The following is a 26838-nucleotide window of genomic DNA, read 5'->3' on the forward strand; positions in this document are numbered from 1 at the left end:
TGAGACCGAGAGGGAAAAGGTCACTGATCCACCAGGCCGGAGCGCCGGCGGAGAACGTAGGCGGGAAAAGGTGGCGCGACGCGCATCAAACCTGCGTCTGTCTTGTCTGTTTCTGTGCAGCTAATGACGAAGCATCCAGCCAAACGACTGGGCTGCGGTCCAGAGGGCGAGCGGGACATCCGAGAGCACAGCTTCTTCCGCTACATGGACTGGGAGAAACTGGAGAACAAGGAAGTGCAGCCGCCATTCAAACCCAGAGCTGTAAGTCTGTCGCACAGATCAAACACGAGATGTTCAAAAGACACTCACCAACTTAAGCAGAGAGCAACGCTCCTTATGCCGTATCTCTCCTCTTGCCTTCCTTTACTTGCCGCGTCTTTATCTGTTACTGCCTGTAACTTTACACTCTATCTCTCCTATGTGGCACTGTGTGCACAGGTAAGTCTGAACATAATGAGGGTTGCTGAAGGATGTGTGGCTGGGATGGGGATAGCATTGGGTATAACGACGGTGGTGATGATAACACCACTGTGGCAGTACCGTGCATGCACAAGATCGGTGCTTTGCAGTTTGCAGTGCAGATGTGCTCTGCATGAGCTCAGAGGGGGGTTTGGTTTTTCACTTTGGAATAAACCTCCAGGGAGTAGGTGCACGTCCTTAAAGTTTCTGAAAAAAAACAAAAGAAAAGTCTTGAAAATAACTCTGTTTGTGTGTTTCTTCTTGTTCTTTTTTTATTTCTCTTTCTCTGACAAGATGGGTTTGATCATAACTGTAGTCAGAATGATGTCACCTAATGCTCACACACACACGCCATACGGACGCTCTCACAGCCTTGGGCCCTTCTGCTGCTTAAGAGTTTCTTTTTTTAATTTCTCTGAGTTTAGCTTTTTATGCATCTTTCTCTGCCTGCAGGGTTTTTTTTAATGTTTTATTTTTTTGGTGGACTGTGTGCTTGATCACTAATGCGGCTGTGTGTAATCATGCATGCGTGTGCATGTGGGTTTTTATTTTAAAAGTAGAGGTCATCCCGAGGACCTGGCTGTTGCAACACAGGCGGATCTAGAGTAAATTCCTGTAGTGCGAGTTCAGACAGAAGCTGTCTGATCTCTTTTCTGTCTATATCTGTCTCCTCTTTCTGTTGGATCTCAACTTTCAGACACCTATCGTCTCCCAGGCCTTTGCCTCGTCTCACACTCCTCTTCTCTTTTTATCTTTTCTATTAATAAGAACAAACAGCGTTAGTCTTTTCTGGACACTTTCGGCAGAGGTTCTTTGATCCTTTACGGTGGCCTATTTCAGTGAGGAAAGTTTGTTTTTGATTTGTGTTATTTTTGATAAAGTGAATTACTTTCTTTTACTAAAAACACACCAAAAAACGTGCCTTATCCTGTTGTTTATTTGAGATATTTAATGCTGATCAAAAACTGTTTTTCTTCATCTTCTCTGGTTTTAAAATGCTGTTAATGCCTTTGGAGAATCTGCTTGACATTAACTTGTGAAAGTGTGAAGGACTCGCACACCGAGAAACAGACCAGCTGAATGGCTGGTTCATGCATTTACCCAGCACATAAACATGTTCACGCCGTCACTCTGAAGCTTCATTTGAAGGTATCGCTGTGCGACCGTCTTCATTCATCTGTCCTCTCAGCGATCGATTGTCAGTTCATTTCTCCTTCATCGCCTCTCCATCTGTTCACATCTGCCACGCATAAACCCATCAGCTTCATCTCATCTGCACATTTTATTTGTCCTCTCAGTGTTTCAAAGTTGTCTGGGTATTTCTGTTTTATTTGCATGCTCTGGGGTTCAGTCTCAAATTAAACCTGTCATGGAGTGCACTAGAAAAAAAAAGAAGAAGTCACTTGAAACCGTGTCAAATTTTTTCCCAGAAACATCTGAACAGGTGTAGTGTGGAAAAACACTAACAAGCCTTTAAAGAAGCATTTTAATCTAAATTAACTCTGCTGCGTCCCTTAGCTTGTTCACTATTACTAAGTCCTTTGTCTCAATCAGGTACGGATCAGTTAACGATACCAAAGTATATCAAGGATTTAAAAGGTTTCTATCATATTGTTCTGACACAAATTATAAATACCATGACCTACTGTATTCAAAGAGCAGCAATGATTATTCATACAGCTGCTAGAATGATGAGTTTTAGTTATACTACAATGTTTGCTAACATTCAAATTAGCCAAGTCCTATAGTAAATGACATCTTAAATCTATACACTCATCCCTGCCAAATAAACTAGTAAAGATATAATCTTTTTAAATATTAGATGGAATAAAAATATAAACACTTGCTAAATTACTTTTCAGTTTAATTATTTTTGCTGTTCTTCTTACAGAGAAGCTACAGATTATAACAAGCTAGTTTAACAAAAATATTGTATGTTTAGCTCGTTAGCTAGTCTGGCTATTTGCTCGAGTAGCAGGCCTGCAGTCTGCTGCTTGACAAACATGCTGCTTGTAGCTTGAAAACGCTAGTTTTAAAACGCTGTTATGTCAACAGCAGTGTAGGGCATTTAGACGAGAGTGAATTTGTTTTAGACTGCAGCATGTGATGCCGATTTTTGGAAGCCCATCTATATACCTTGATACCGTTAACCGCTCCGTAATTCATCCAGACACTTCTAAACTTCCATTCCAATTTTGATTCTCACTTTGTAAATTGTCCCAAATCTCACAGCAGTCAGTTAAATTTCATCTGGAGTTAGATTTAATAACTTTCTAGTTGTCCTCTGGGCGATGTTGTCAGAGAATGCAGGATCATTGGTGTGTTAATTAAAGCTTTGCATAATAATGGAGAAGGGAGGAAATAAGTCCCTCTGAAGCACTTTCATGGGGAAAACTAGGTTTTAGAGCTAGTGACTTGTTGGATGTACATAAAGGGGAGCCTTTCTCAGGGGTAAGCTTCCCTTTTTATGTGTGCGGTGGTCATAACTTTTTCTGCCTTCTTGGAAAGAAGGCAGAAAATTGTAAAATCTAAAATTCTCGCTGAAAGGAAATCATGAATGTTAATCTTTTCAGTTACAAATTATTATTTATGAAACCAAAACAAATGTGGGAATTTAAGTTAGTTAAAGTGGTCCTTTGCATCTTAGCTGATTTAGTTTATCTTAGCAGGTTTCAACAGCTGCAACATCAAATTAACCTGCAATTAACCCACAATTATTCAAATAATTATCTCGTAGCTCTGAGGCTGTTCTTGTGTAAATAGAAAACCAACTCTAACTCCAACAGTAATAAAATAAGACGCTGTAGTGTTTTGGACGCCAAATTTTTTGAACTTTGCATCACACATGCATGGTTGCCGGTTCAATGCAGTGCACTGCTCCAGGATGTTTGAGACGTTTTTTGCTGTTTGAAATTTGAGAATACGCTTCAAATATTTGAAAAAGGAAAGCAAAAGTGAGGTGTGCTTCAGTTATTGTCTCCCGCTCGGGGCACAAAATCGAGCGCACCACAGTTACTTTGCTTGTTCTGATATTTGAAACCATTTCCAAGTGATGTCATCTCACACCTTGGTTCCATTCCCTTTTCTTTTGTTTTTCCTCTCCATCTACCCTCACCCGCTCCATCCATTCCTGTCCATCCCCACTCCTCCTTTTCCCAATCCATCCCCTCTCCCGCCCTTCTTGACAGTGCGGACGGGAGGCCGAGAACTTTGACCGCTTTTTCACGCGCCACCCGCCGGTGCTGACCCCCCCTGACGAGGAGGTGATTCAGAACTTGGACCAGGACGAGTTCCAGGGATTCTCCTTTATCAACCCTGAGTTCCCAGCAAGTGCTGCTACCGTCGCCACTGCCGAGCAGGCTTGATTTCAGCTCCACGCACCGGAACATGGACTCACACGCAGAAAACTCCACGGCACACACACAAATACCCAGGCTGTCAATGGACACAATGATGCTTTGAGCACAGATTTGTTGTTCAGACTTTCACGTCTTATGCCAACCCCAATCTGAGGTTCAAAACATAACTGCATGAACTGTAGCGCTCTGGAAGTATAAACAGCATAGTTAAAATAACTACAGTATCTTGCAAAAGAATTGGTAGACCTTTTTCATGTTAAAAAACTAATTTAAATGTATTATATCTGGGTTTCCAAATGATAGAAATACACAAAGTAGTTCATAGTTATGATATACGAAGGAAATGATCATTAAATAACAGTTTTCTTAATAGAAATCTGAAATGTGTGACATGCATTTGCATTAAATTATATCTGTAAATAAAATTTGCCAAGATAAGACTAAGCAGGCCAGGCAAAGAGAAATTAAAGAAAAAAGCCCGCAGAAGTCACCTTTAAAGTTCCCCACAAGTCATGTAGGAGCGAAAACCAATATGTGGAAGAAGATTTTTTTGGTTAAAGGGATCAAAATTTAAGACTTGAAAGTTGATACAGAGATGCTCTGTAAGAATTTTGGCTATTTTGGCAAAAAATTGGCAGAAATCTCAAAGCTCAGGATCTCAAATCTCAGACATCAAAAAGCTGAAAGTGTGACTACAGGTTTAATTTCTAAAAATATTAACTTTTCACCTTTTCCAGCTGTGAAAATATGCTCTCTAGTTTTGGTTGGTTCCTAATAAAATACCTTTACCTTCTTAGTTGTTACTGGGACTTTGCAAGATACTGCAGATATATTCTTTATGCTTTTGCTGTCCAGTTTTTGCGACAGCATAGTAAAACAAACAAAAAAAAAGTATGCCATCAGTGTATTAACCAATGTATTATAAGGATATGCATGATACAGTGAAAACTTTTATAGATAAAGCATGAAAATCTGATTCACCCAAGTTTTCAGAATCATTGTTAGCTTGTGTTTATTGCAATGTGAGCAAAGATTTGTGTTTAATAACTATCAGCACATAACCAAAACAAGGACGGAAAAATAATTGGACGATTAAATTGCTCATAAAATGTCAATTAGAACAGTTTAAAACAATTATATCACACATAAATAATTTAACTGACAATCAAATTACTTCTTATTACCATATATATACATATATTAGTAAACTTTCGGCTGATAAAGGCCAAGTATTGAAAACAAATGCAGATTTTCTGTGTAAACAAGCTCTGACCTTTGAGATTTTTACTTAATTTTTTGGGGGGTTGAAACTAGAACATTTTAGTTAGATATGTGCATTTTAATGAGTATATACCTGTATGAGTGTCTGTATGTTTATCCTTATCTAAAACTGGAATGCTTCACATACTTGCATGGTTTCTGTATTAGGAGTTTCTCTAGACTTTTGCTCCTTCCTGTTCTACTGTAAGTCATTTTACAAAACCTTGTTTTACCCTAACAAGCCAACATGTGTACAGTCACACTTGCACCACAAATATCTAATTCTTAGTGCATGTTATTGCTTTCCATCCACTGGATCAGTATGGCGAAATGCAGTTGAGAACTTGGTGTTACTGGAAGGCTTGAAGTAGTTCATTATCTAGATAACGCTCTTTCTTCTACTCGGATCGGATGTGTTGTTAAGTATTTAACCTGGAAACGAGCCTTTTTTTGTTTACGTAACAAATGCATGATTCCTATACCTGGACATCTTGTTTACAACGTGAGTGTGTGTGTGCGCATGTGGGTTTTGTCAAGTGTGTATGATGCTTGTATGCAGAAAATGTGAGGTTTTTTTTGTTATTTTCTTAACACGGACAGCTTCACCTGTCCTCGCTTACATTTTCTCATCTGCGGAGTGTTAGCATGGCCACCTCGTCCTCATATCAGTTCAGCTTTTTTTTAAGTAATTAGTCAGAAGCCAATCTATTGGCAGAAATAGGTTGTTAAAATAGTTTTTAACAACCAAGTGAACTTCTTTTTTTATTAGTATTATTATCTAAAAGTATAGTTTCCATGAAATCCAGAAATGGGAGGAAAGGAAAGTTTGGATTCATTTTTGTATTTTCCAGATGTAAACAACATTGGGTTAAAACGTGATAAAACTGAGAATTTCAACAACAAAAAAACTACACAGCACACTTTTTACTGTTTTGATATGATGCATTACATCACATCCTATTAATTGACCCTAAAAACAAAAACTGTACTGTACAGATTGTATTTTTGCAGCTTCTTCTCTCAATTGGCATGAAAATTTGTTTAATTGAAGAATATTCTCTTTGGTCCACTTCACTATTAACTAATTGCTTAAAATATGCAGAAACCATCATTCCAAGTATGTCAATAAACTGCTCAGCAGGTGAGGCAGCTAAGTATTGATCATGTTGGTTTGCATACATGACACAAATGGAGACAATTAGAGAAAAGATGAACATAAATCAGTTATAAAATCATTTATTGCAAGGTCCTAAAGACAAAAATGTCCTTCTTTGCTTTGCTAGAAAGTTAATGGGGGGGAGTTGCTTTCATACTCCTCCCATGCATCCACTTGCAAGTCAACCTTGCAAGTGGATGATTCAGTAATTCAGAAGTCCTGCAAACGGATCTGGGCTCTCACTGTAAACGATTCAAATGCTAGTAGCCAGTTAGCTTCATGCACAAAACTGAAAATGGAAACAATTCATAGCTCCTCAAATAAAAATTAAGAAGTCAAAGTGTTTGTAATCGATCTAAATTGGATTATGTTCAAAGTTTTCAAAGAGATGTTATCCTCAAACCCTGCTCATTTCAAGATGTTCTCTACACTGGATTTCAATGAGTATTTTCAAAGATAATCGCTTCTTGGATTCACACTTGGAGGCTCAAATTTTTAAATTCCAGCACAGAGAAATATTTCAGAATGTCCTGAAGGCAAAACTCCAACATAGAAATTCAGCGTTGAGTGAGTCACGACAAGTATATCATCCAATATGGCTGCCAAACAACTTAAACACTTATGAGAAGTAATTTTAACAAGTTAATGATCTGTTAGTTTATGTGTATGCTTGTTGGTTTAGTCCACATACAAGCAGAAATTTGCCTGTGAAATCTGTTGGTGAACATGTTGGTTACCTTAGTGTTTGAATACATGCAGTACATTGGTCCCTCTTTGGTCCATACAGCTAGTTTATAAATACTGCAGACCATGACACATAATTCTCTCCACAAACCAGGAAACACATCATGCCTCTTTTTGGCATTGTAACATCTACTGTAATACGGCGCTCTCTTTTTAAATGTCGTTTGGTCTTACAAAGATATTCAACTCTTGTTTGTGTGATCAGTGAAATGGTGTGTGTTTTTTTTTCTGCTTTGCAAGGCAAGAATTTTGACATTTAAGGTACCATTAAAGTAAGAGCTACAAATATCGAGAGCAGTGAAAAAGTCTGGATTCACATCTTTTCATATGTTGAATATAATTATGAATCTCAGAATATTTATCTTCTGTACTTTAACGCCAAATTCAGTCTAAATTTGTGTTCATCGCCTGTGCTCTCGCTTTTTTCATTTATTTTGTCATTTCCTGCTGAATTTCAACACGACAAATATAAAGATATGTTATGCACCAATATATTACTGTGTCAAATGTCTTTATATGCTTACAATTATACATGTGGTCAGTATTGTAAAGGAGGAGGAGTCCTTACTCAAAGATTGGTGGGGGGGGGTTTCTACCCATTCGTTTTGCTCAAAAGACAACAATTAAACAAACAGTGCATGAAAAAAAATTCTTATCATTTAGCATTTACTCAAATATTATTATGATCCATGTTTTCTATAATAGCAGTACTCCAAAGCTTTGATCTAAACTATTATGTGTTTTGTGTGTGAAGATTCATATAATGAAGGAGTGTGCTTTTTTACAATGCTTTCCATGTGCCAAATTTCCATTTTGTTCTTCATTTAAAAAACAAAAACAAACTCTTTTTGGGGTATTCCTAGAATAGCAGACGTTCCATAAATAAAGAATTCAAAATCCGTGCTTTTCAAGTTCACTTTGTACATTTTGTTGTCCCTCGGTGCGTATCTGTTGGGTGAGAATGGTACCTTCTGCATCCCTCACTGCTGTAGCTTTAATTCGTTACAAAAACTCACAAACCCTGTTGGTGCCACTGAGAAACAAGCTGATGTGCTTGTAAAAGAAAATGGAGAATGGACAGACTTAAAGAAAAATAATCTAAGAGGGAGAAATGGGGGGTTGCAGGAGGTGAAAGAGAGGGTGATCTTTGACTCACCGGAGGGTTGGGGTGAGGGGAGTACGTTTGTAAAAGAGGAAAGAGATTCACTAATGAATGACTGGAAATGAGGGAGGAAAGGCAGGGAGAGCGGTACGAGGACAAGATGGAGGGAACTGACGGGAATGCAAAGCAACGCTCTGAAACGAGTCAGGCCGCTAGGGCAGGCTGTGCATATTTCATGGCTGCCACTTATCATAAGAGCCTTTCCATGATGGGAGAGCGTCGGTCTGATGACTTCAAGGAAATAACATGCAGAACACGGCCTACATACACACAACACCGCTAAGCCACTCAAGCGCTCCTCGCCGCCTCTAAAGCTGCTCTCAATCCACCGTACTAGCTGTTATGCTGCTGCTCTGACTGGCTGCGCCGTTTCCTTTTTTTAATCATTGTACCGCGCACCATTTACTACCCGCAGCACATTATAGTGTTAACAAGCATGGACACAAATTACATGCGCTGATTTTTTGACTGGGCTGTTGTAAAATGTAATGAGAAGGCTAAATCTGCAGTGCTGCCACTGTGGTGTTTATAAGACTGGCAAAGGCAAGCCAGGAGCAGAAGTCATTCGTTTGAAGATAAAAACTGCTAATTTGGTTGACCGCTACATTAATCTTGAAGTAAAAATGTGTGGCAAGCAAGATTTGGACGCCATTAACTTTGAGTTACGATTCCTGTCTGATTTGTGTGAGAATAAGTTATTTTTTGCAAAACACATAATAGCACATCTTGTTCGCAAGGAGGGATGTTTTTCTATAAACCAGCATGTTTAACAACTTTTTTTTTTTTTGCCAAATTTAGGAGCTAAAATGTCAAACTGATCCAGAATTGGTCCAATTTTGTCTAAAGTTGACACAACAAATGTTACATCTCTGTGTGGCGCATTGGTCTGTATTTTCTTTGGATCTTCTGTCTCTGTAGCATCTAAGTGGGTGATAGTAACACTCCAGTTGTGCCTAACGTTTCTTACTGACAATTTGGAAAATTGGTAAGAAAAAAGGTGATGCCGTTATTTGGTGTAGAACAACTTTAAACTGCGGAAATCTCACACCTCTGTTTTTCGGTTTCTGTCTGCGAATGCACCACATTTTATTTAAATCATTGGCGGCCTACCCATTGGAGCGAAGGCTTTCTACAAGGTTTAGGATTGTTAGTATGGGATTTATTTGTTTTTTTTGTTGTTGTTGTTTTTTTACAAATACTTCACGATATACAAGAATTGGGTTACAGAACGCAGCAGTTTTAAGGTGTTGACTTGGTCTCTAAATTCCCAGGGCATGTCAGGGATGTGCTGTACAAAGAAATCTGCTCCACGAAGGCTCCGTCATGCAGGTGGTCATAAGATTATGCTCCACTTAAATGAGCTTGTGGTCAATAAAAAGATTCTAATACATCGGGAAGTTATTTTATGGAGAATCAGCTTCATCTCAGATACATAATATAAAGGTCCATATTCTATTGTTTTATGTATTCTTTATTTAATCGTTCTGGGGTTTTTTTTTCTTAAGAAGCTAAGCATCCCCTTTCCATATGAAAACCTTACATACATTTTCCATATGGTAACTTGACTTATACATGCATATTGATTGAATCTGTGATGTTTCATAAAAATGATCTGGTTCTGTCTGGTAAGCTGAGGCATCATGAATTTTATTGATGATCAACACAAAATGAAAAGTTTCTTGCATTAACATAGTGTTGTTTTGTTTTATTGTCTGAAATGATACACGATTTACCTTAGGTTAATAGTTTGACATTTAAGAAAAAGACTTGTTGCTCACAGTCATAGCAGAAGATAAAATCCTCTATGTGCAAGAAATAAGAAGATGGAAGCAGCAAAGGGCTCATTGATTATAAAAGCTGAAAACAAACATGAATGGCTTATTGTGTTTTAATAAAATTATCCTCCCTGCTCTGTTTAAGCTTGTATGCCAACATTTTTCATCTTCAGCCCATAAAAAAGATGCAACATTTGCAGAAGATTTGCTTTGTGGAGACTATGTCCCTGATCTGACACATTCCACTGCAAAGATGCACATTTGCAACAGACTTTGTCAAACAATTTTACAAGCGTCACAGCATTATTAATAATTCAATATGTTACTTGCTCGTCATTGCAACATGTCTTTTATTCTGTATATTATGGCTACTGATGGCGTAAAAGTACCATGGTGTCATGATATTACAGAACAAATGCTAGTAGCACCATTAATATCTGCCGTACAAATAACACTAATATATTAACTGCATTTCTATTCAGCATTCGTGTTTTTTTTTTTTGTTTACTACGGTGCACCTCAGGGCCACCGTAGTTTACACACATATACAGAGATCAAATTAAACTATTGCTTCCAAAGTTAGAGTATCCTTCATTGTAGAGTGTTAGCTTTAGACTGAAAAGCATAATTATCACATGTTAGCTAGTCTACTAGCTGGGTGGGTTTCTGATAGATATGTTAGCAAATGATTGTTTTAAGATGCAGTTACACTGAACACAACAACGCCTGGTACTTCCAGAGACTTAAACTCGTTAATATTGTCTCCTTTTGGTGTTCAAGTTGTGTCTCTAGTGGCAACTGGACCATGATACACAGCTGACTGACGGCTCACATGAACCAGTGGAGAAAGAGAAGTGGTCAGGGAGAAACACATTGGCAAGACATGCCGTGTGTTTTCATTTTATGCATGACATGCCAGAGTTTCAGCGTCCAGCTACAGTGTTGGGAACATCGGTCCTTCTCATTAATATGAAATACAAAGTCAATGCGAGTATGAAACGTGGTTTACACAGCACAGAACCCGCAATCTTTAGCTACATACTAGCATATGTATTTCATCCAGATTCATTATAAAGCAGGAGGGAGTCCTCTGCAACAGTAAATTCCTGCACATAAGCTGTATAAAGTTTGCATTGGGTTGGATGTAATATTCTGCGTACACTGTGAGGCGCAGAGCTGCTGTATTGTGTGATAATTAATTCCAAATGTTGCGGCCCCCAAATTAAAGCCAGTGGCTTCAGCACAAAGCGGCAGCCGCTTATCAGCCCGAAACAGGTCAGCGTTCGATACCGCCTTTTTTTTTATTCGCCCTCCTCTCCTTCCCACTTCACCTCCCCTCTCCTCGGTCCCTCCCACTCTCTCCCCGCATCCTCGGCGGACAGCGTCTCCCGCTAATCCTCTCGTCACGTAAAAGACGTGGACTGGCGGAGAGAGAAAGAGAGGTGGAGGAGGAGAAGGAAGGAAAGTGGAGACTGGCAGTTCCTCCATTAAAGCCACCACTTCCAAAAAGCATAGCGATGTGAAAGCTACTTGTGTTTATTAACCGTCTTGCTACTGTTTACTCTGAGTTTTCTATCTGTGCATCAACACCGAAGGCCTCTGATATTCATCTCACCATCTGTCCGATGCTGATTTTGGTTTTTGGTTTTTTCTCTCTCTGTGTGTGTGTGTGTGTGCCTCTCAGCAATAACTGCAACTGAAGCAGGCTGAAATGGAGCACTTTATGATCCGGTCTGCATTGCTGGCAGATGTATGTGCTAATAATGTACATGTACATGCATGGTTGATATACGAACATGCAAAATAGTCTTCTTGGGAAATTTAGTGGAGACGTACTACTTATCACCATGCCAGTACGAGTTCACCCATCAGATGATTAACAACTTTAACCGCTATGAGTGGAATGAGTACTGACTAGTCCATGCAGCACTTAGCATTTCCAGCTTACTTCATCTACATGAATGGGACAGTGAGATTTAAATGCACCCAGGTTTTTGCAAATGTGCATGTTACGATTCTGATTTGAGAAAAAAAAAACTTAGGAGCCAGTAAGACAGTAAAACCTGGGAAAACCCAAAGAAAACTGGCCAAGAAAATAGCACTCTGTACTCTGTGTGCTTTTCTGTTTTGATGACAGAAAACGGTGAGACTGTAATCTCTACAACTCGTAAAAACAAAAACGACGCTACACAACATCTTGAGATTCTCAGGTCGTGAAAGGGAATAATATATAGAGGCTAAAAATACAGAAGCATTAATCTTGTGCTAGATTTCTAATATAGTAGTCCTGTTATTACAAGTAGAAATAAAAAAGTATTTCTTACAATATTTTATTATTTGTTATTTTATTTAGAAACGGTACAAGTTCTTCGAATAAAACTGAGATAAGTATAGAGCTGTTAATTAGCTATTGGGAAAATGAAAAAGTATAAATAAAGAAGAAGAAGCTTAAATAGTGTTCTGCTGTGTCAGGACAGAATAAACTACCTTTACCAGAACATCAATTCAACAATTATCAAACCTGTGCCGACATCCAGCCACGAATATACGAAAAGTTCTTTAAAATATCTGTGGTAGTGTGGAGTCGACAGGGTAACTGTTGAAACATACAGCGAACGATGCATTCTGTCAGCGTGTTGTTCCAGTTCGAAAGGAAACGCAGGAAGCCTGGCAGCGAACGCGGCCCGACGGGGCCCGTCGGCTGTTGTGCTCCGACCAGGTCCCAGCTCGCTGCTGCTGCATGAAAGATGGAGAAACTAATTGGAAATGAACCACAGCTGTGTTAATTAGTTTCTGTTGGCGTCGTTCCCTAAAGTGTTGCCCTCCCCTCATGTCTCCTTATAGCTGAACAAAACAACAAAAATGTTCTGTCAGGATTGATATTCAGATTCTTCTTTAATTGCTTCCTGGATTTACAAGCACGCCTTAACGTTCAACGTCATCCTCCGTCTACTTAACCCTCCCTCCTGTTATGTTGCGGGTCAAATTGACCCATTTTAAAGTTAAAAAAAATAGTTGGAAGTATTTTTTTGCATGAAACTTTTTCTATTTGTCTTAATAGGTGCACTCTACATATAAATTGAAAATGTATTCATGTTTGTAACTCCTCCTGGGTCTACTTTTTACATAGATACTTTTTACAATTTGACCCGGCAGACAAGTTGAAAGGTAAAAAAGATCAAAAAATCTCCAATTCTATATGTTTCCTTGTAGCTATGAACCATATTTCACCGCGCGCACACAAGCACGACACACAACACACATACATGTGCACGCACACGAACCCACTTTCTCTCTATTCTCTTCACTAGGAAACTGCGAGAAAGCAGGTATTCATATAACTTTTGATGGGAATCTTTTCTGTTCCCGTGGACAAACTCCACCCACACTGAGTGGACACTCAGCAGAAGTGGAGGAAAACATAAAAACTCTCTGCATGACTCATTTATCAGCGGGTCAATTTGACCCAGAACAGTATGTGTGTCTCAAGTTCAATTATAAAGGTCACCCATTGAAAAAAAAAAACTCAAAATGTAATATAGAAAAATTTGCAAAAGATCAATTTCAAGGAAATTATTGTTTTTTGTGTCTAGGTTTTTTTTCAGTGGACATAAAAAATGGAACTTGCATTTTTTAATGTCCAAATGAGTAAATGAGTAGGTTGTGGTTATTGATCCTTTATTTGTGAGAAATAAAAAAAACATCATTGCACAAATATTGATTGAAATGGTTAGTATTGGCGTTAATAATCAGATGCAAAAATGTTTTTGGAGGAATGTTTTGGTTTCTGACACTATTGCATGACTAAACACTGTCCGGGTCAAACTGACCCACGAACATTATTGATGTACCTCAGAAACGAACATTAACGGGAAAGTTAATGTCAAATTAGTCCACAAAGTGCCTTTAGAAGCCAATCAGACATCGGCAAAGAACGGAGGAGATCGTAGCAAGTGATCCAGCCTGCCCTTAGGGTTGCTGAATGGCCAACAGATACCAACTCGTCTTTCATATCTTCAGAAATTGGAAAGTTCTTTTAGAGGGGTTCAGACGTAGAATATCTAGATTGAGCACTGAAATAAAATGTATATATATAAATTAGTGTTATCAAATATGAAGTCAGAGAATCTCCATGTTCTAAATGTACTAAGGCAAATTTCCTGAGTGTGGCTTTCCCTGTTCCCTCTAGTGAGAGAGTAGAGCGTTTTAGGCGGGAATGCCACCGTCTCCTCGGTAGCGTATTCAACCCCTATAAGCTGCAGTTATGACAGGATGACAGCCCTTGTGTGTTTGAAAATTAATCGAAAGGCTGCAGTTTTTATTTACTGCATTCAGAACGCTCTGCCCCTCCCCTGTCCATTTCTAACAGCCTTTTTCTTTTTCTTGTTTTTTTTTTCTACACCACATGCCTACTGAGGCGAAATGTGCAATGACACTTTCCTGTCCAGGAGAACCCTTCTGCTACTATTGCTACACAAACATGTTTCCCTCTGAGTCACAGTTGTCTACAGTCTCTCGAGTGTTTCTCTCTCTCTCTCTCTCTTGATTTACAGTATGTTGCTTTGGAAATTCTCTCATGTTCTCATATTGCTCTCAGTATTTACATTTCGTGATCTTGTGTACGTGGGATTCGCCCCACGTATCGACCCTATAATCAGCTTCTGAATGCTTTAGTTTTGAGAGTATAGCACAAAATCCAGATGCCACTTTAAATCAATGGTGTCTAAAGTCAAAATATTCTTCTGTTACATTTGGATATAAACGGTCTTTTGTTTTGTTTTTGTTTTTTTGAAGAAAAAGACTCAGAGATACACATCTGCACCTTCTACTCTGACTTTGCTCAACGCAAATCCATCACGTCTTTATTTGTGAAAATGTAATGACACATGAAAAAGTTTAACTTGACTGAAGATTTATCCAAAGAACTTTGTACTATATTGCGTTAGATTGGATTTTTTTGGTATAATGTTTTACTATCATAAACAAAGGAGGTCATGGATCCATAGTACAACTCTCAAGTTCCCACTTCAAACACCAAACTACTGCAGTTATGCAAAATCTCCTTCAATTTCGAACACCTTTTTGGTGCCTCAACATGATAATATTTGTCACACAATCTAAACACTGATGTTGTTGGTCATATGTTTTTCAAGGCCTCCCAAAGAGATACCAGGCATTATTGAGGTAAGTAATGTACAAGTGCCTTTCCTGGAAATGCATGCAATTGTTAATTGCATGCATTTACCACCGGACAAAACGTCTTGTTTTGTCCGGTGGTAAAATGGTGCTTTCATCGCAATGGCAGCTAAAAAAAAAAACTCACTTAGATTTAAGATGTAATAAAGTCTGCAGTTTTATTAATAATCTGATCAAATGAAACATTTAGTGTTATAAATGACTGGTGGTACTGGATCAAAAAGAAGAGCGAAATAACTCAAGAAACTTGGTCACAAAAGGACAAACTATTTCTTTACGTTTGTCCACATATACTGTGTGTGGCAGCATATGTGTTGCCACACACTTTAATGTTAAGTCGACCGGGTGAAGCCTTCGGTTGGCTAATCAACTACATTTTCCACTCCTCTTTAAATCTGTCTGACTGTGTGGTTAAAAACCTGGATGGAGATATGTTTGAGTCAGGGAAATGATCGGTTCCCGTTGCGATCAATACAAGAGTCTGAACTTCCTCCTGGACTGCGTCCAGAAAGCCTCCTTTTCAACATCTCTGGGATGTGGGGTCATAGTTCAGGTGTTATTTAAGCTTTTGAGATGCTAATCATCTGCTCCCGGGTACAAAAACAGCCTCGTTGCCACGGTTGTTTTTCACTTCACTGTCAGAAAGTAAAAAAGTAGGAGCAAGAATCCTTCAAGCTGCGCGGCATCGGAAAGCAGAGGGAATAACTGTTCAAACATACCTCAACTAAAAAAACGAATAGACTAAAATACAAAAAGAACCTCGCCTGAAAGAGTTACTCCAACATGCTGTCGCCATCTGCAGTGTAATTCTACAATTTAAGTTGTTTTTTTAAAAGACCCAAAGCCCTTTGAAATACCTTGTTGCTGAAAGGTGCTATACAATTAAAATTTGATTGATAAGTTGATAATCCACTCTGAGTTGTTTAACGGCAACTTTGCTCTCTTCTTCCCATACATTTCATTCCGTCCCTCTCCAAAAATGTTTCCATTGTTATTTTATTTTTTACACTGTTGTCTCTCCACTTCCTCCATCGTTGCACCATCCACAACTTTCAAAAACCCACTCGCAGAGAAACCGCCGAGACACCTGTAACTTTGACAAGGAGTTCACCAAGATGGCCGTGGACCTGACGCCGACAGACAAGCTCGTCATCATGAACCTGGACCAGGACGAGTTCCTCGGCTTCTCCTACACCAACCCCGAATACGTGGCTCCTAATTAATTTAACACAGTAGAATGGACTTGAACATACAACACAGAGAGGTAGAAAATAAGGTTTTAGCACAAAATTGAGGCAAAAAGAAAAAAAGACGACAAAAATTGTTTGTTTTTTTTCGTGTGTGTTCACCAAATGATTTTTTTCTTTTCTTTTAGGTGTTACTTAGGTTTGAGTTAATAACTAATCCCGGAGATTTGGAAACGAGATGAAGAGATTCCAATCTCTCCATACGAAATCTGATCGAACCCAAAATGAGCACCCCTACAACTGATCCAGTTCTGGTTGCCACCTTTTCATATATTCATTTTACGTTGACTGCAAGAAAAAAATTGATTTTCTTGAGTTAGTCCTCATTATTTAAACATAACAGTTAAAAGTGCTGGTTTTATTTGATTCACTCATTAAATTTTTCCTCATGTAAAATTAGTAGGTCTTAACCACAGCGTAACTAATGTGCCATGATGTTAAGGTAGCTATGTAAAGTTTTGTATGTTTTCATGTCTTTGTATAAATAAATGTACAGTGGTCGACTTTGTATCTACTGAAAGACTCATCCGTGTTTTTAAGCGTTACTGTCGACAGTCATTTTTGCAGCCGTTCCCAGGCTTTCCCTCACATTATCCATCCAGATTGGCATCATGAATGTATTAATATTTTACCCATCAGGCAACAACTCAAATGTCACTCAGCCTGTTTCATATTCGCCTTGTTGAAGGCGGTATCGCTCTATCCTGTCTACAGCCGTTCCCCAAAACTATGCCCGTATTTATTTGATCGTTCTTCTTGCTGGATGTAATTCGTTCTTCTGCCGAGGCCTCAGCCGCGGCCACGTTTGTCGTGAACTGAAAGCTCGACCGATGCAGCAGACGCCAGAAATTGTGAGATGCTTTGACAGCACCCGCGTGAGTAATTTCGCAAACGGCAATACGAGCAGCATTGCTGCCATTTTATTTTATTTTGCTTTCTGCAATACATTTAATAATCTGTATTGATTTTTTTTTTTATGTAAGCATACTGCATCTTGCAGCAGTGTTCATACCCCTTGAGATTTTGCACATTTTGTCATGTTAGGAACACGAGCTTATTTTTGTCAGGATTTCATGGGATAGGCCAACACAAAGTTGTGTGTTATTGTGAGGCGGAAGAAAAATGCATATGTGGTTTTTCAAATGTTTTACAGATAAAAAAAATTTTTTTAAATGTGGCGTGAATTTATACTGCAAGTTGTCTTGATATATTGTCTGTAGGAGATCCTCTTGTGGCTGATTCCTTAAACATGGAGGGTTTCTCCTTTTCTTTTCAAAAACTGAAGCCTGGTCGGACTGAATGGAGAGAGCACATGTAAGTGTCAACTTTTAGTTGCTGCCTCACATCTTCAATTGGATTTGAGTCTGGACTTTTTCTGGGCTATTCTGACATTTGAGTGTAGTTTAAACTCCTGCGTGGATTGTGGAAAACTGGAAAAGTTTTCCTTATGCCTTTCTTTTCTCTCTTCTCTTCCATGAATGCCAAATAATCAGTGTTCCTTGTTCAACCCATTTTCTCTAGCAAACCACCGAAGCCTTCTAAGAGATTTGAAAACAGATTAAATTAAACCGAAAGTTTTCTGAAGCCCCTTGGTTGCCTTGGATTTTATTTAGGAGTATTAGATTAAAATAAATTCAAATGCATGCACATTTTTTAGATTTTGTTTTTGAAAATGTAGGAAAACCATGCAATCTTTTTTTTTTTTCCTCAGCTTCACAATTATGTACACCTTTGTGTTGGCAAAGCCCTATTCAAATACTTGCAAGGCACTGCATGTGTATCTACTGCCAAACTGCTTGACTTTGTTAAAAGAAGGAACATTGCATTAGAAGGCATATTAAAAATTTAAGAAAGTCCTATTTCTATTTGCAAATCAGATTTTTTTTAAAACAATTATGCCATCTAACAAACAAAAACAAAACAAAAGGAACCATAGAGTCTGATCCTAGATTAAAGTATTTGTTTGGTAACAGCAGAGCGCTGAAAAATGAGATATTTTTTCAATTCAACACAAACCGTTAACACTTGTGTGCGTTATAAATACCACATGCCGTTATTGTACACACACCGCCGCAGTGTATGTAGGCTTAAATCGTCTTTTGGACGATTTAAGCCTACATTTGTTTCGCTTGGATGTTGTACATGTAAAATACTGTCAGCTATGTGTAGTGACCTTATGCAAGCATTCAGCTGTATATTTTGTTCTAGTGTAATGTGTAAATATCTACCTTAAGTTCTCTTCGGAAACCCCCACCACATAATATTTGTTCTTGCCACCGGCTCAGTGGCAACTACTAAGTACAAATCAGATCATTGCTCTGTGTTTGTTTCTTTAATAAAAGCATAAAACTGGACAAATGAAAGAAAATGAGTCTCAATCCGAAAGCTGAAACAATCAACCAGTTCTTGGGGATGTTTGATTACTAGAAGTACACTTTGTATGCATGTGATGAACTTTCTATTATCTTGTTCCATACAACATGGATTTATTCTTTATTAGATGTAGGTGTGCAATAAATGCTTTATGAGAAGAATAGACATAATTTGTGTTGCTGAATCTATGATATGATTATTATGCTACTTATTCACAGATGTAAAAGGACTATGCCCGGCTTTACTTGTACATATAATCTGCTTCTGAACGCGTCGGAGGAAGAGTCTTCCATTTCTCAATTTGTGTTTATGTGCGGGGAAACTGGTGCGCTTAAATGGGATTTTTATGCAGAACATGAGTTTGATTCCCAGCCGCAAGAGCTCTGTCCATTGGTTGCTTTGGCCTGGATTTTCTCTGTATCGCCTTCTCTGTTCTGTTTTCCAGACCTTTTCTCTGATCTAACCTTTCAATCTGTCTTTTTGTTTGTTTCGACCTTTTTTTATTCCTCCTTCCTTCTTCTCTTCCTGCTTTCTCCTCGTCTTTTCCCTTTTCCCTGACCTTTCTCCCTCTCTGCAGGTTTTATTATTATTATTATTATTATTATTATTATTATTTGCAGGTTTCTTCATTTTGGTTCTGACCTATGCTGGTGTATTTTTCTTTTCCCCTCTCCATTATATGCCTTATTAAGGCTGCTCACCGTTAAAATCCACTTCTGATTAGGTATCGTTAAGTTGGTGGCCATGTTTCAAATTCTGCTTGGAGTTTTAGTCAAGGTTACGCTCCTAACAACATTTGAGTCCTGCACCTGAAGATGATTTTTCAGAAAAGTTACTTTAAGAGAATGTGTTTTGTGAAGCAGTTAAATTATAGGAAAATATGTGTTGTCATGTTGGGGGAGGTTGTAAAATAATAAATTGCATTGGAAAAAAAACCTCACTGGCTGTGTTTTGTTTAATCCATTAAATGATTTTTAAATGGGTAGTTGTAGGACATGTGCGGCAATACAGTGCAAGGGACAAAATTTCTGCAAGACAAAGTGAGAAACTTATGAAAAGTATAGCTGAGCTTTATTGCTGGTATAGATAATTTAATAATTGTTCACTTTTTGTTTTTCCACTGTACTGTTGTTTGTTTTTACGTAAAAAAATATATAGCAAGACCTTTCCACATTTAACATGAATGTAAAAGAAAGTGCTGTAGAAATTTTTTTATCTATAGTACACCATATTTCTTAGGTTGCAAATATTTTCTATTTATATATCTGGAATTTCTGGGTGGCTCATGTATTCTCCACTTTTATTGTGAGCTTTTGTGATCGCTGCCTAAATATTAATGGTGTAGAATTTGTGTTGTATTGTTTTGCACTCAAGGGATCTATTAAGTATTGATTTGCCACCCAAGATAATCCCAGAAAGCATTGTTATTCATATATTAGCAACAAATAATCTTTGGAGTTGCAACACATTTATTTTCACCTAATTCAATCCAAAACTCTGACCAAGCTGCAGAATATGTCAAAAGAAACATCTTTGTCACAAAAAGGTTTTGCAAATTCCTCTGATCAAAAGCGATGTAATAACACCGTTTTAGAGATTGCAACCATTCATTCAACGATCACACTGCAAAGTCTAAAATATACCACTTTCAGGAAAAAAAAATATCTGGGTTTTAGTGAAATCTGAGCAAAACGTCTGAATTGGAGTTTCTTTCTTGCTGATCTAAACGAACCTCCAATTTATTTCATTTACTGCATCTTAAAAGTGCTTAAGAGGGGAGCATGACAGTGGAGCTTATTGGATTTATTTCACACCATCTTATTTGCTTGCCCTCTCCTTTCCCCATCTCTCTCTCTCTCTCTCTCTCTCTGTGACTTTTGCAGCACTACTGTCGCTGCCGTTAAGCAAACATATTAGACACACTTTCACCCAATTGAACGCGTTAACGTCACCTCGCTCTTAATGAGCCGGTCTCACTGCTTCTCATTCAATTACACGCAATCGCACAGAAAAAAGTTTCAATCACTGAAGGCCTTAATGTCCGGTTCTCTGGTTTTACTATTATTTCTGAACCCTAAAAGCATCCCAGTTGTTTGGATTTTGTGACGTTTTGTCCAGTTAAAACCTGAAAATTCAATGGATGGCAATTGGGAATTTTAAGTCATTGACATAGCTTACAAAAATATTAGTTTTAATAGCAGAAAATGTACTTAGGTTTTCTGGAGGCTGTTGATACAGACTGGAGAGTTTTCTTGTTTTATAAATGTAAAGAAAGCTGTGAGTTTTCCTGTGAAAATGGGGTGAGAGCCAGGTCACCAGGAAGCAGCGGTGAATCCAGCTAGCGTGAAGACAGAATCACCAAAATCAAAAAAATTGGAAGCACCATCAAGTCAGAAATTGTTGTTAGATGTGCAGAGGGAAAGAAGCGGGATTTTAGATTTCATTTTTGGGAGCAGGAAATGAATGTGTAGGATTGGCATAAGGAAGATAAATATGATGCAATTGTTAAGTTTCTTGTTGTCAATAAACATGTATCTGGAAAAGACATAAGAAACGTAGATGTCTTTGGATCTTTTTGTAACCTTTTCTGGATTATTTGTCCTTATTTTCAGCTAACTCCAGCAAAATAGCTGTTGACGGGTTATTTTTTTGTTACCACAAGGTCCTAAAATGTACCTTACCTTTATAACAAACATAAACCAATACAATGCTCATGCTCCCTGACCTATTCCTTGGGGTCTCCGTCTGCAGAGACCACATAAATCACTTCTCTGACATACGAGCATCATGCCAGCATCGTTCCACATCGCCATATGTCCCCTTCTGCCCTGAAGACGGCTCCATCTGCCAAAAGACACACAAAACAAAGAAACACATCTGCACATGCCTAATGCTCGCAACAGATTCATCAACGTCCTGTATCCGTCAGACACCCTTCACTTCTTCCTCTTCTTTTTTTCCCCTCTTCAACATAGTTTGTTGTTTGCTCACTAATTTCTGCAAGCTTGTCAGATTCCTCTAACTTTCGCTCCTCCGTCCTCCCCTCCTTTCCGTCTCCCGGAGATTGGCCAGAGGCGAGGAAGGGTTCCAGTTCACTGAGCAGAAACCACACCGTCTTCCTCCTCCTCCTCCTCCCTTCGACGGCCGCCTTCGTCTCCCTGTCTGTCTTCCTCCTTCTGCGAATAACTTGGAATAACTGGGTGCACAGGAGTAGTGGGGATGAAGAGTAAAAGAGAGGAAGGGCAAGGAAAGGACACTTTAGGTGACTGCAGACTTCTTGTCTGCTTGAGGAATACAGAGTGCAGTGATCATTAAATCAACCAATCTGTTCAAGCTTCATGTGACCAGAGAGGTGTGATAAATATTTTTGGGGGGGAGGATATATCATGATTATGAAGTACTGCTACTTTAACCTACTGTGAGTAACTTTACTGAATGAAGAAAAAAAACACGATTTTATCAAAAATACACCAAACACAGACCTGTGGGCTCTAAGCCTAATATTCATTCTTACGCTTTTTGGGTTTTTTTTTGTATAAATCAGAATTTGCACATAACTTTATATTTTTGGCTGTCCGATGACATTTGAAAATATTAAATCAGATGTTATAATCAGCTACCCAGAGCTTCAGTAGACGTTTTTGCCAAATACATTTTTTTGTTTTTTACCTTTACTTAATCGTAGGGGTGAGAAGTGTGCTATGTACGGTCCAGGCACATGGTGGCTTCTTACAGCTCAATGAATTAACTATGTAAATGTTTAAAGGAGAACGGAGGGAAAAAACCTACAACTCTTCTTAGGAGCGTTGGACTGAGAAGCTGTTTGTATGAGAGCAAACGTCAGTAAACGTGCAGCTCCACCAGGTGCTTGCTAGTCGCTGCTGCCGCTAGTCTGGTGGAGCCGAGTTGTGGAGGGGTGCGGTTGTGAGTCAAACTGGTTTTGCAAACACTTCACTTTGAGTCATGTAATAACTGTTTAGGTCAGGTTTCTGATGAATATTTTTTTCATTGTGTAGTTTACCTAATATCTTTAAAAGAAAACATTTTAGGGATGCGACAAAAATTTCAAAAGTAAACATTTTGAATATAGTTTTTTTTTTTGGTGGTAATTTGCTGCTCTTCACTGCTACCATTGCTTTATTTACTGTATGTGCATTGTTTTAAAAATAAATTTGGTTTACTTTTTTTTTTAAAGCCACTGCTACCTTCACATGATAAAAAAAACAAAACAACTTGCTTCAAAATTCTTAAAGCTAAAATCTGAATTTTCATAGAAATCCAAGTTAGGCAGACTTAGAAGCAAAACTTAAACGGAGTCATGAACTTGGAAACCTTCTGAAGTGTACTTAAAATTATGAGTTTTGCTGTGCCTTACGTCTTTTTTTGTATACAGTGATGCGGCCTCGCTGGAGTGGAGTCATTAAAAACGGTCTGTGGCTCTTTAAGTGGCGTCTCTGCTTCTCTCTCGGGCGCGATTCTCCACGCATCGCTTGCCAATCTCTCACTCCCCCTCTCTTGTAGCTAATCAGTGCGGTGCAGGGGCTGCTGGGAGGATGCGAGAGAGAGAGGGAGAGGAGGAGGAGGAGGAGGAGGAGGAAGAGGAGGACGGAGAAGTGAAAGGGTGGCGAGCGCAGTTTGAAATCAGCACCAGGGACAGCTCCAGAGGTGCGTTGAATCTGCAGCCTGGGCATCCACATCACCCTGAACCCTTTAGGAAAGACAAAAAATCCAAAATATAATCGATACCTAGTTTCATAGTTGTCATAATGAATAAATTAATGCATCTATTTATAATAGTGGAGTTGTGTTAATAATTAAATGAGTGATCAAACCAATAAATGTAAAATTAGTCATTTACATTTGGTCAATTTCGTGCCTAAGCTAACCTAGAACGCTTCTCAGATTGTCCCATGTAACAACACAGCCCTCTGGTTGCTGCACTCACCAACTGTTAGAGTACAGATCCGGCCCACTGTTGCATGGCCTGGATGAAAGCCTATTCATCTGAATCTTAGATGTTAGGTTAGGAGTTCACTTTCAACACCTTATAGTGGATTTTCCCATAATGGTTAAAAAGCGTAACATTTGGAAAGCATTCCTTGATCCCCAATCTTTGATATTGGGACCAAAGTCTGTCACGCCACAAGTGTACTGCTAGCGATCCCTGCCATGGTGAAGAGATGTCACTGATGACCACCCATCAAAGTCCACTGCAGTCAGAGTTTTGGGAAAAGTTTCATCTACTCCTGTCATTTTCAGCTGTTTTAAAGGCATCAGCAACCTCTGCCCCAGTGATGGACTTGCTTGTTGCCTGCGTTCCGGAGTCTTCCCCCACATTGAGGAGTGTCTCAAAGGGCTCTTTCCACCACTTGATCAGGTCCCCAGTCCTGGGTCCTGTCCCCTACTATTGCTATTGAGTCATCAGATGATTTGCCAGAGTTTCCTTGAGGCTGACAAAAAGTACCTCTCCATTACCACTCTGAATTTGCCTTACACCCTGGTATTTGTTCCTGTAGCCAGAGAAAACGCATTCCTTCTGGCCAAGACACAAGCCCTGAAAACATAATTTCCTCTATTTGTACATGAAGATGTATTTATTTTGAAGTTTAGTTAGTGGCACATTTGAATTACTATCTCTATAATTATTTAATTTACACCCTTTTGGAACCTCCGCATATAACGGAGTGTAATCCATTCTGGCTGTGTTGTGAAAATGTTTGTGTTACAATCCAGATATACCTTCTCTTGAGATCTCTGTGGCGGGCGGACCTTCACGCTTCTTATACAGCCAGAGTTGCGGTGGTGGGCGGGACCCAAAGCAGAACGGGGGTTTGCGATTGGCTCCTGGCATGCGCTGCTTTTCCACGCGCCCAATCCGCGCCGATCAGCGCTGCCGCGGGCGGAGCTTGAGGCACGCGCGGTTAATTTTAGTTTGAGTTGGTTGGACAGAGAGGAGGAGGAGGAGGATGGGGATGAAGAGGAGGAGGAGGACAAGGGGGAGGCAACCGCTATCTTTTTTTTTTTCCTTCTTCTTCTTTTCTCTTTTTTCCATTTGTACCAACGGGCACAACTGGCTCAGGCTTGTTACAGACCAGTCCAACTTGAAATAGCGTTTTACTCGTTTTTCATCTAAGCAGCCTGCATCCTGGACAGTCGATGATTTCTTGGTGTCTAACACTAAACGTTTTGCATACGCGAGTCTGGGCGACTTGTGGCGGCTTTTGACATGGAAGAGGAGAAAAATAATTTGTCGACGAGTCAATAAACCCACCATGGATAGCCTACAGGTCGTCCTCCTCTAAGGAATGGGATTTTGTTCTGCTTAAAGCGACATGGTCGAAGGAGGAAACCCAGAGGTGAGATAGGGGCGAAAACTGTTTAGAAAACAGGCGTTTTCACCTACAGAGGTGAGTTATTTGGGAAGACGAGCGACAGAAATAAAGAAGGCTTAAAAAATATTAACTGGGACGTATGAAGCCAGGAAAGGCGGGATGTGGCATCACCCTCCGCTCTGAGTGAGTGTGGGCAGTGTCGAGCTGTTGGGGACAACCGGTGGTCGCTTCAGCCAGCCTCCCACCTTCCCGAAGCTATTTTCCTCCATATGCTCGCCAAATATTTAATAATTTTTCAGTTTTCAAGTGCCTGTCCCTGCTCCTCTCTTTGACTCTTCAAGTCTCGACATTAGGAAAATAAAAGGGTGAATCTATATTTTTGTAAAAAAAAAAAAAAAAAAAAAAAGAAGAAGAAGTGGAGGAGAGACGGAATAAGGCACCCAAGGAGCCGCCTATATGAAGATGCTGATGTGTGACCGCGGCGTCCAGATGCTCGTGACGACGGTGGGCGCGTTCGCCGCCTTCAGCCTCATGACCATCGCCGTCGGCACGGACTACTGGCTGTACTCGCGCGGGGTCTGCCGCGTGAAGAGCAGCGGCGACAACGACACGAGCCGCAAGAACGAGGAGGTGATGACGCACTCCGGCCTCTGGCGAACCTGCTGTCTGGAAGGTACGTGATCAGTCTGACTGACTGGCTGCTGGCTGACTGGATGGCTGGCTGACTGGATGGCTGGCTGTCTCGCGGTCCAAGCTGTCTTTCTCCCTTTCTGTGTGCGCGTGTGCATGGGTATGTTGGTGCGTTCATGTGCAGCTCTCAGCTCTAACGCGCAAGCAGACACCTTTTCCCGTACATTGCGATACCAGAAGAGAGTCGGTGTTATTTCGTCTTCACGAACGCGAGCTCAGCCTGTTATCAGGACCTTGGAAATCCCTTCCCGGCATTTGAAGCTGGCATTCCTCAGGACTGAGAGAGGAGTGTCATTGGCCAGAAGCATAACTAAGCGGGACGTGGATCTGCATGTTTCTTTTATTTATTTATTTTTAAAAAATAGGTGTCAGACAGCTTTCCCTCCTAACAGATCGTTGGCTGAATGACATTGGTGTGAATGGAGCAAGCAGCTGTTGAACACAGCATACCAACACAGAAGTTGTAACACTTTGCCTTTTATTTTGTTTTTCTAAAAGTGTTCATGTCCTGGAACCATTGTTTCATTACGACCACATACTTAAATGTATTTTTATTATTTGTCTATTTAATCCAAAGAAGCCGTTAGTCAAGTGGAAAGAAAACTATACATAATTTTATGCTTAAGAAGAAAATCACAAAGGTTTGTTTAAAAGAAAAAAAAAAAGACTCCGGTAGAGCTTGAATGGTGATTTTCAATCAGAACCACTTCGCTGTCATATATTGACAACAGATCTGTGCCTTTTATATCACCCTCATAGCACTGACAGGATGTCTCCAACGCATATTAAGAATAAAGTTACATTTTTAATTGCTTAAAAAGGCGCTCCACAGGATGGGCAGTAAAACTATTGGACTCTCTTGTGTAGCTCAACAGGTGAACAGTGAATGCTTGTAGAACAGAAATCCTGAGTTTAATTTCAGTTTATGCCACTATATCACTATCCATACCTTCTAAAATGGCTTATAAAAGTCTAAAAACCTGATTTAGACAACAAAGAAACTTTCACTTTTATTCCAAATAAATGCACATGGTAGCATAGCTGTCTATAGATATTATCTAGATGCTCCTACATGAAATTGTTAC

At 39.4% G+C, this 26838-nt stretch overlaps 2 protein-coding genes across 3 annotated transcripts in view; both read left to right on the plus strand.

Moving 5' to 3' along the window:
- The window catches only part of prkcb (protein kinase C beta), a 91383-nt gene extending 71724 nt beyond the window's left edge, over nt 1-19659 (plus strand). Inside the window, exons 16-17 of one of the 2 annotated variants that reach the window (XM_023348692.1) lie at nt 121-261; nt 16182-19659. In XM_023348692.1, the coding sequence (XP_023204460.1) occupies nt 121-261; nt 16182-16334 (294 nt within the window). In that variant the 3' untranslated portion in view covers nt 16335-19659. Of the gene's footprint in view, nt 1-120; nt 262-3647; nt 7879-16181 lie in introns of those variants that run through there. The other variant, XM_023348691.1, reaches the window with a different exon arrangement.
- Nucleotides 19660-24731: 5072 nt separating this feature from the next.
- The window catches only part of cacng3 (calcium voltage-gated channel auxiliary subunit gamma 3), a 32310-nt gene continuing 30203 nt past the window's right edge, over nt 24732-26838 (plus strand). The window contains exon 1 of the mRNA XM_005809152.2: nt 24732-25736. Coding sequence (XP_005809209.1) covers nt 25520-25736 — 217 coding nt within the window. The 5' untranslated portion in view covers nt 24732-25519. The remainder of the gene's footprint in view (nt 25737-26838) is intronic.

This window comes from Xiphophorus maculatus, chromosome 16 (genome assembly GCF_002775205.1).
Source record: "Xiphophorus maculatus strain JP 163 A chromosome 16, X_maculatus-5.0-male, whole genome shotgun sequence".
NCBI classification, from domain to species: Eukaryota; Metazoa; Chordata; class Actinopteri; order Cyprinodontiformes; family Poeciliidae; genus Xiphophorus; species Xiphophorus maculatus.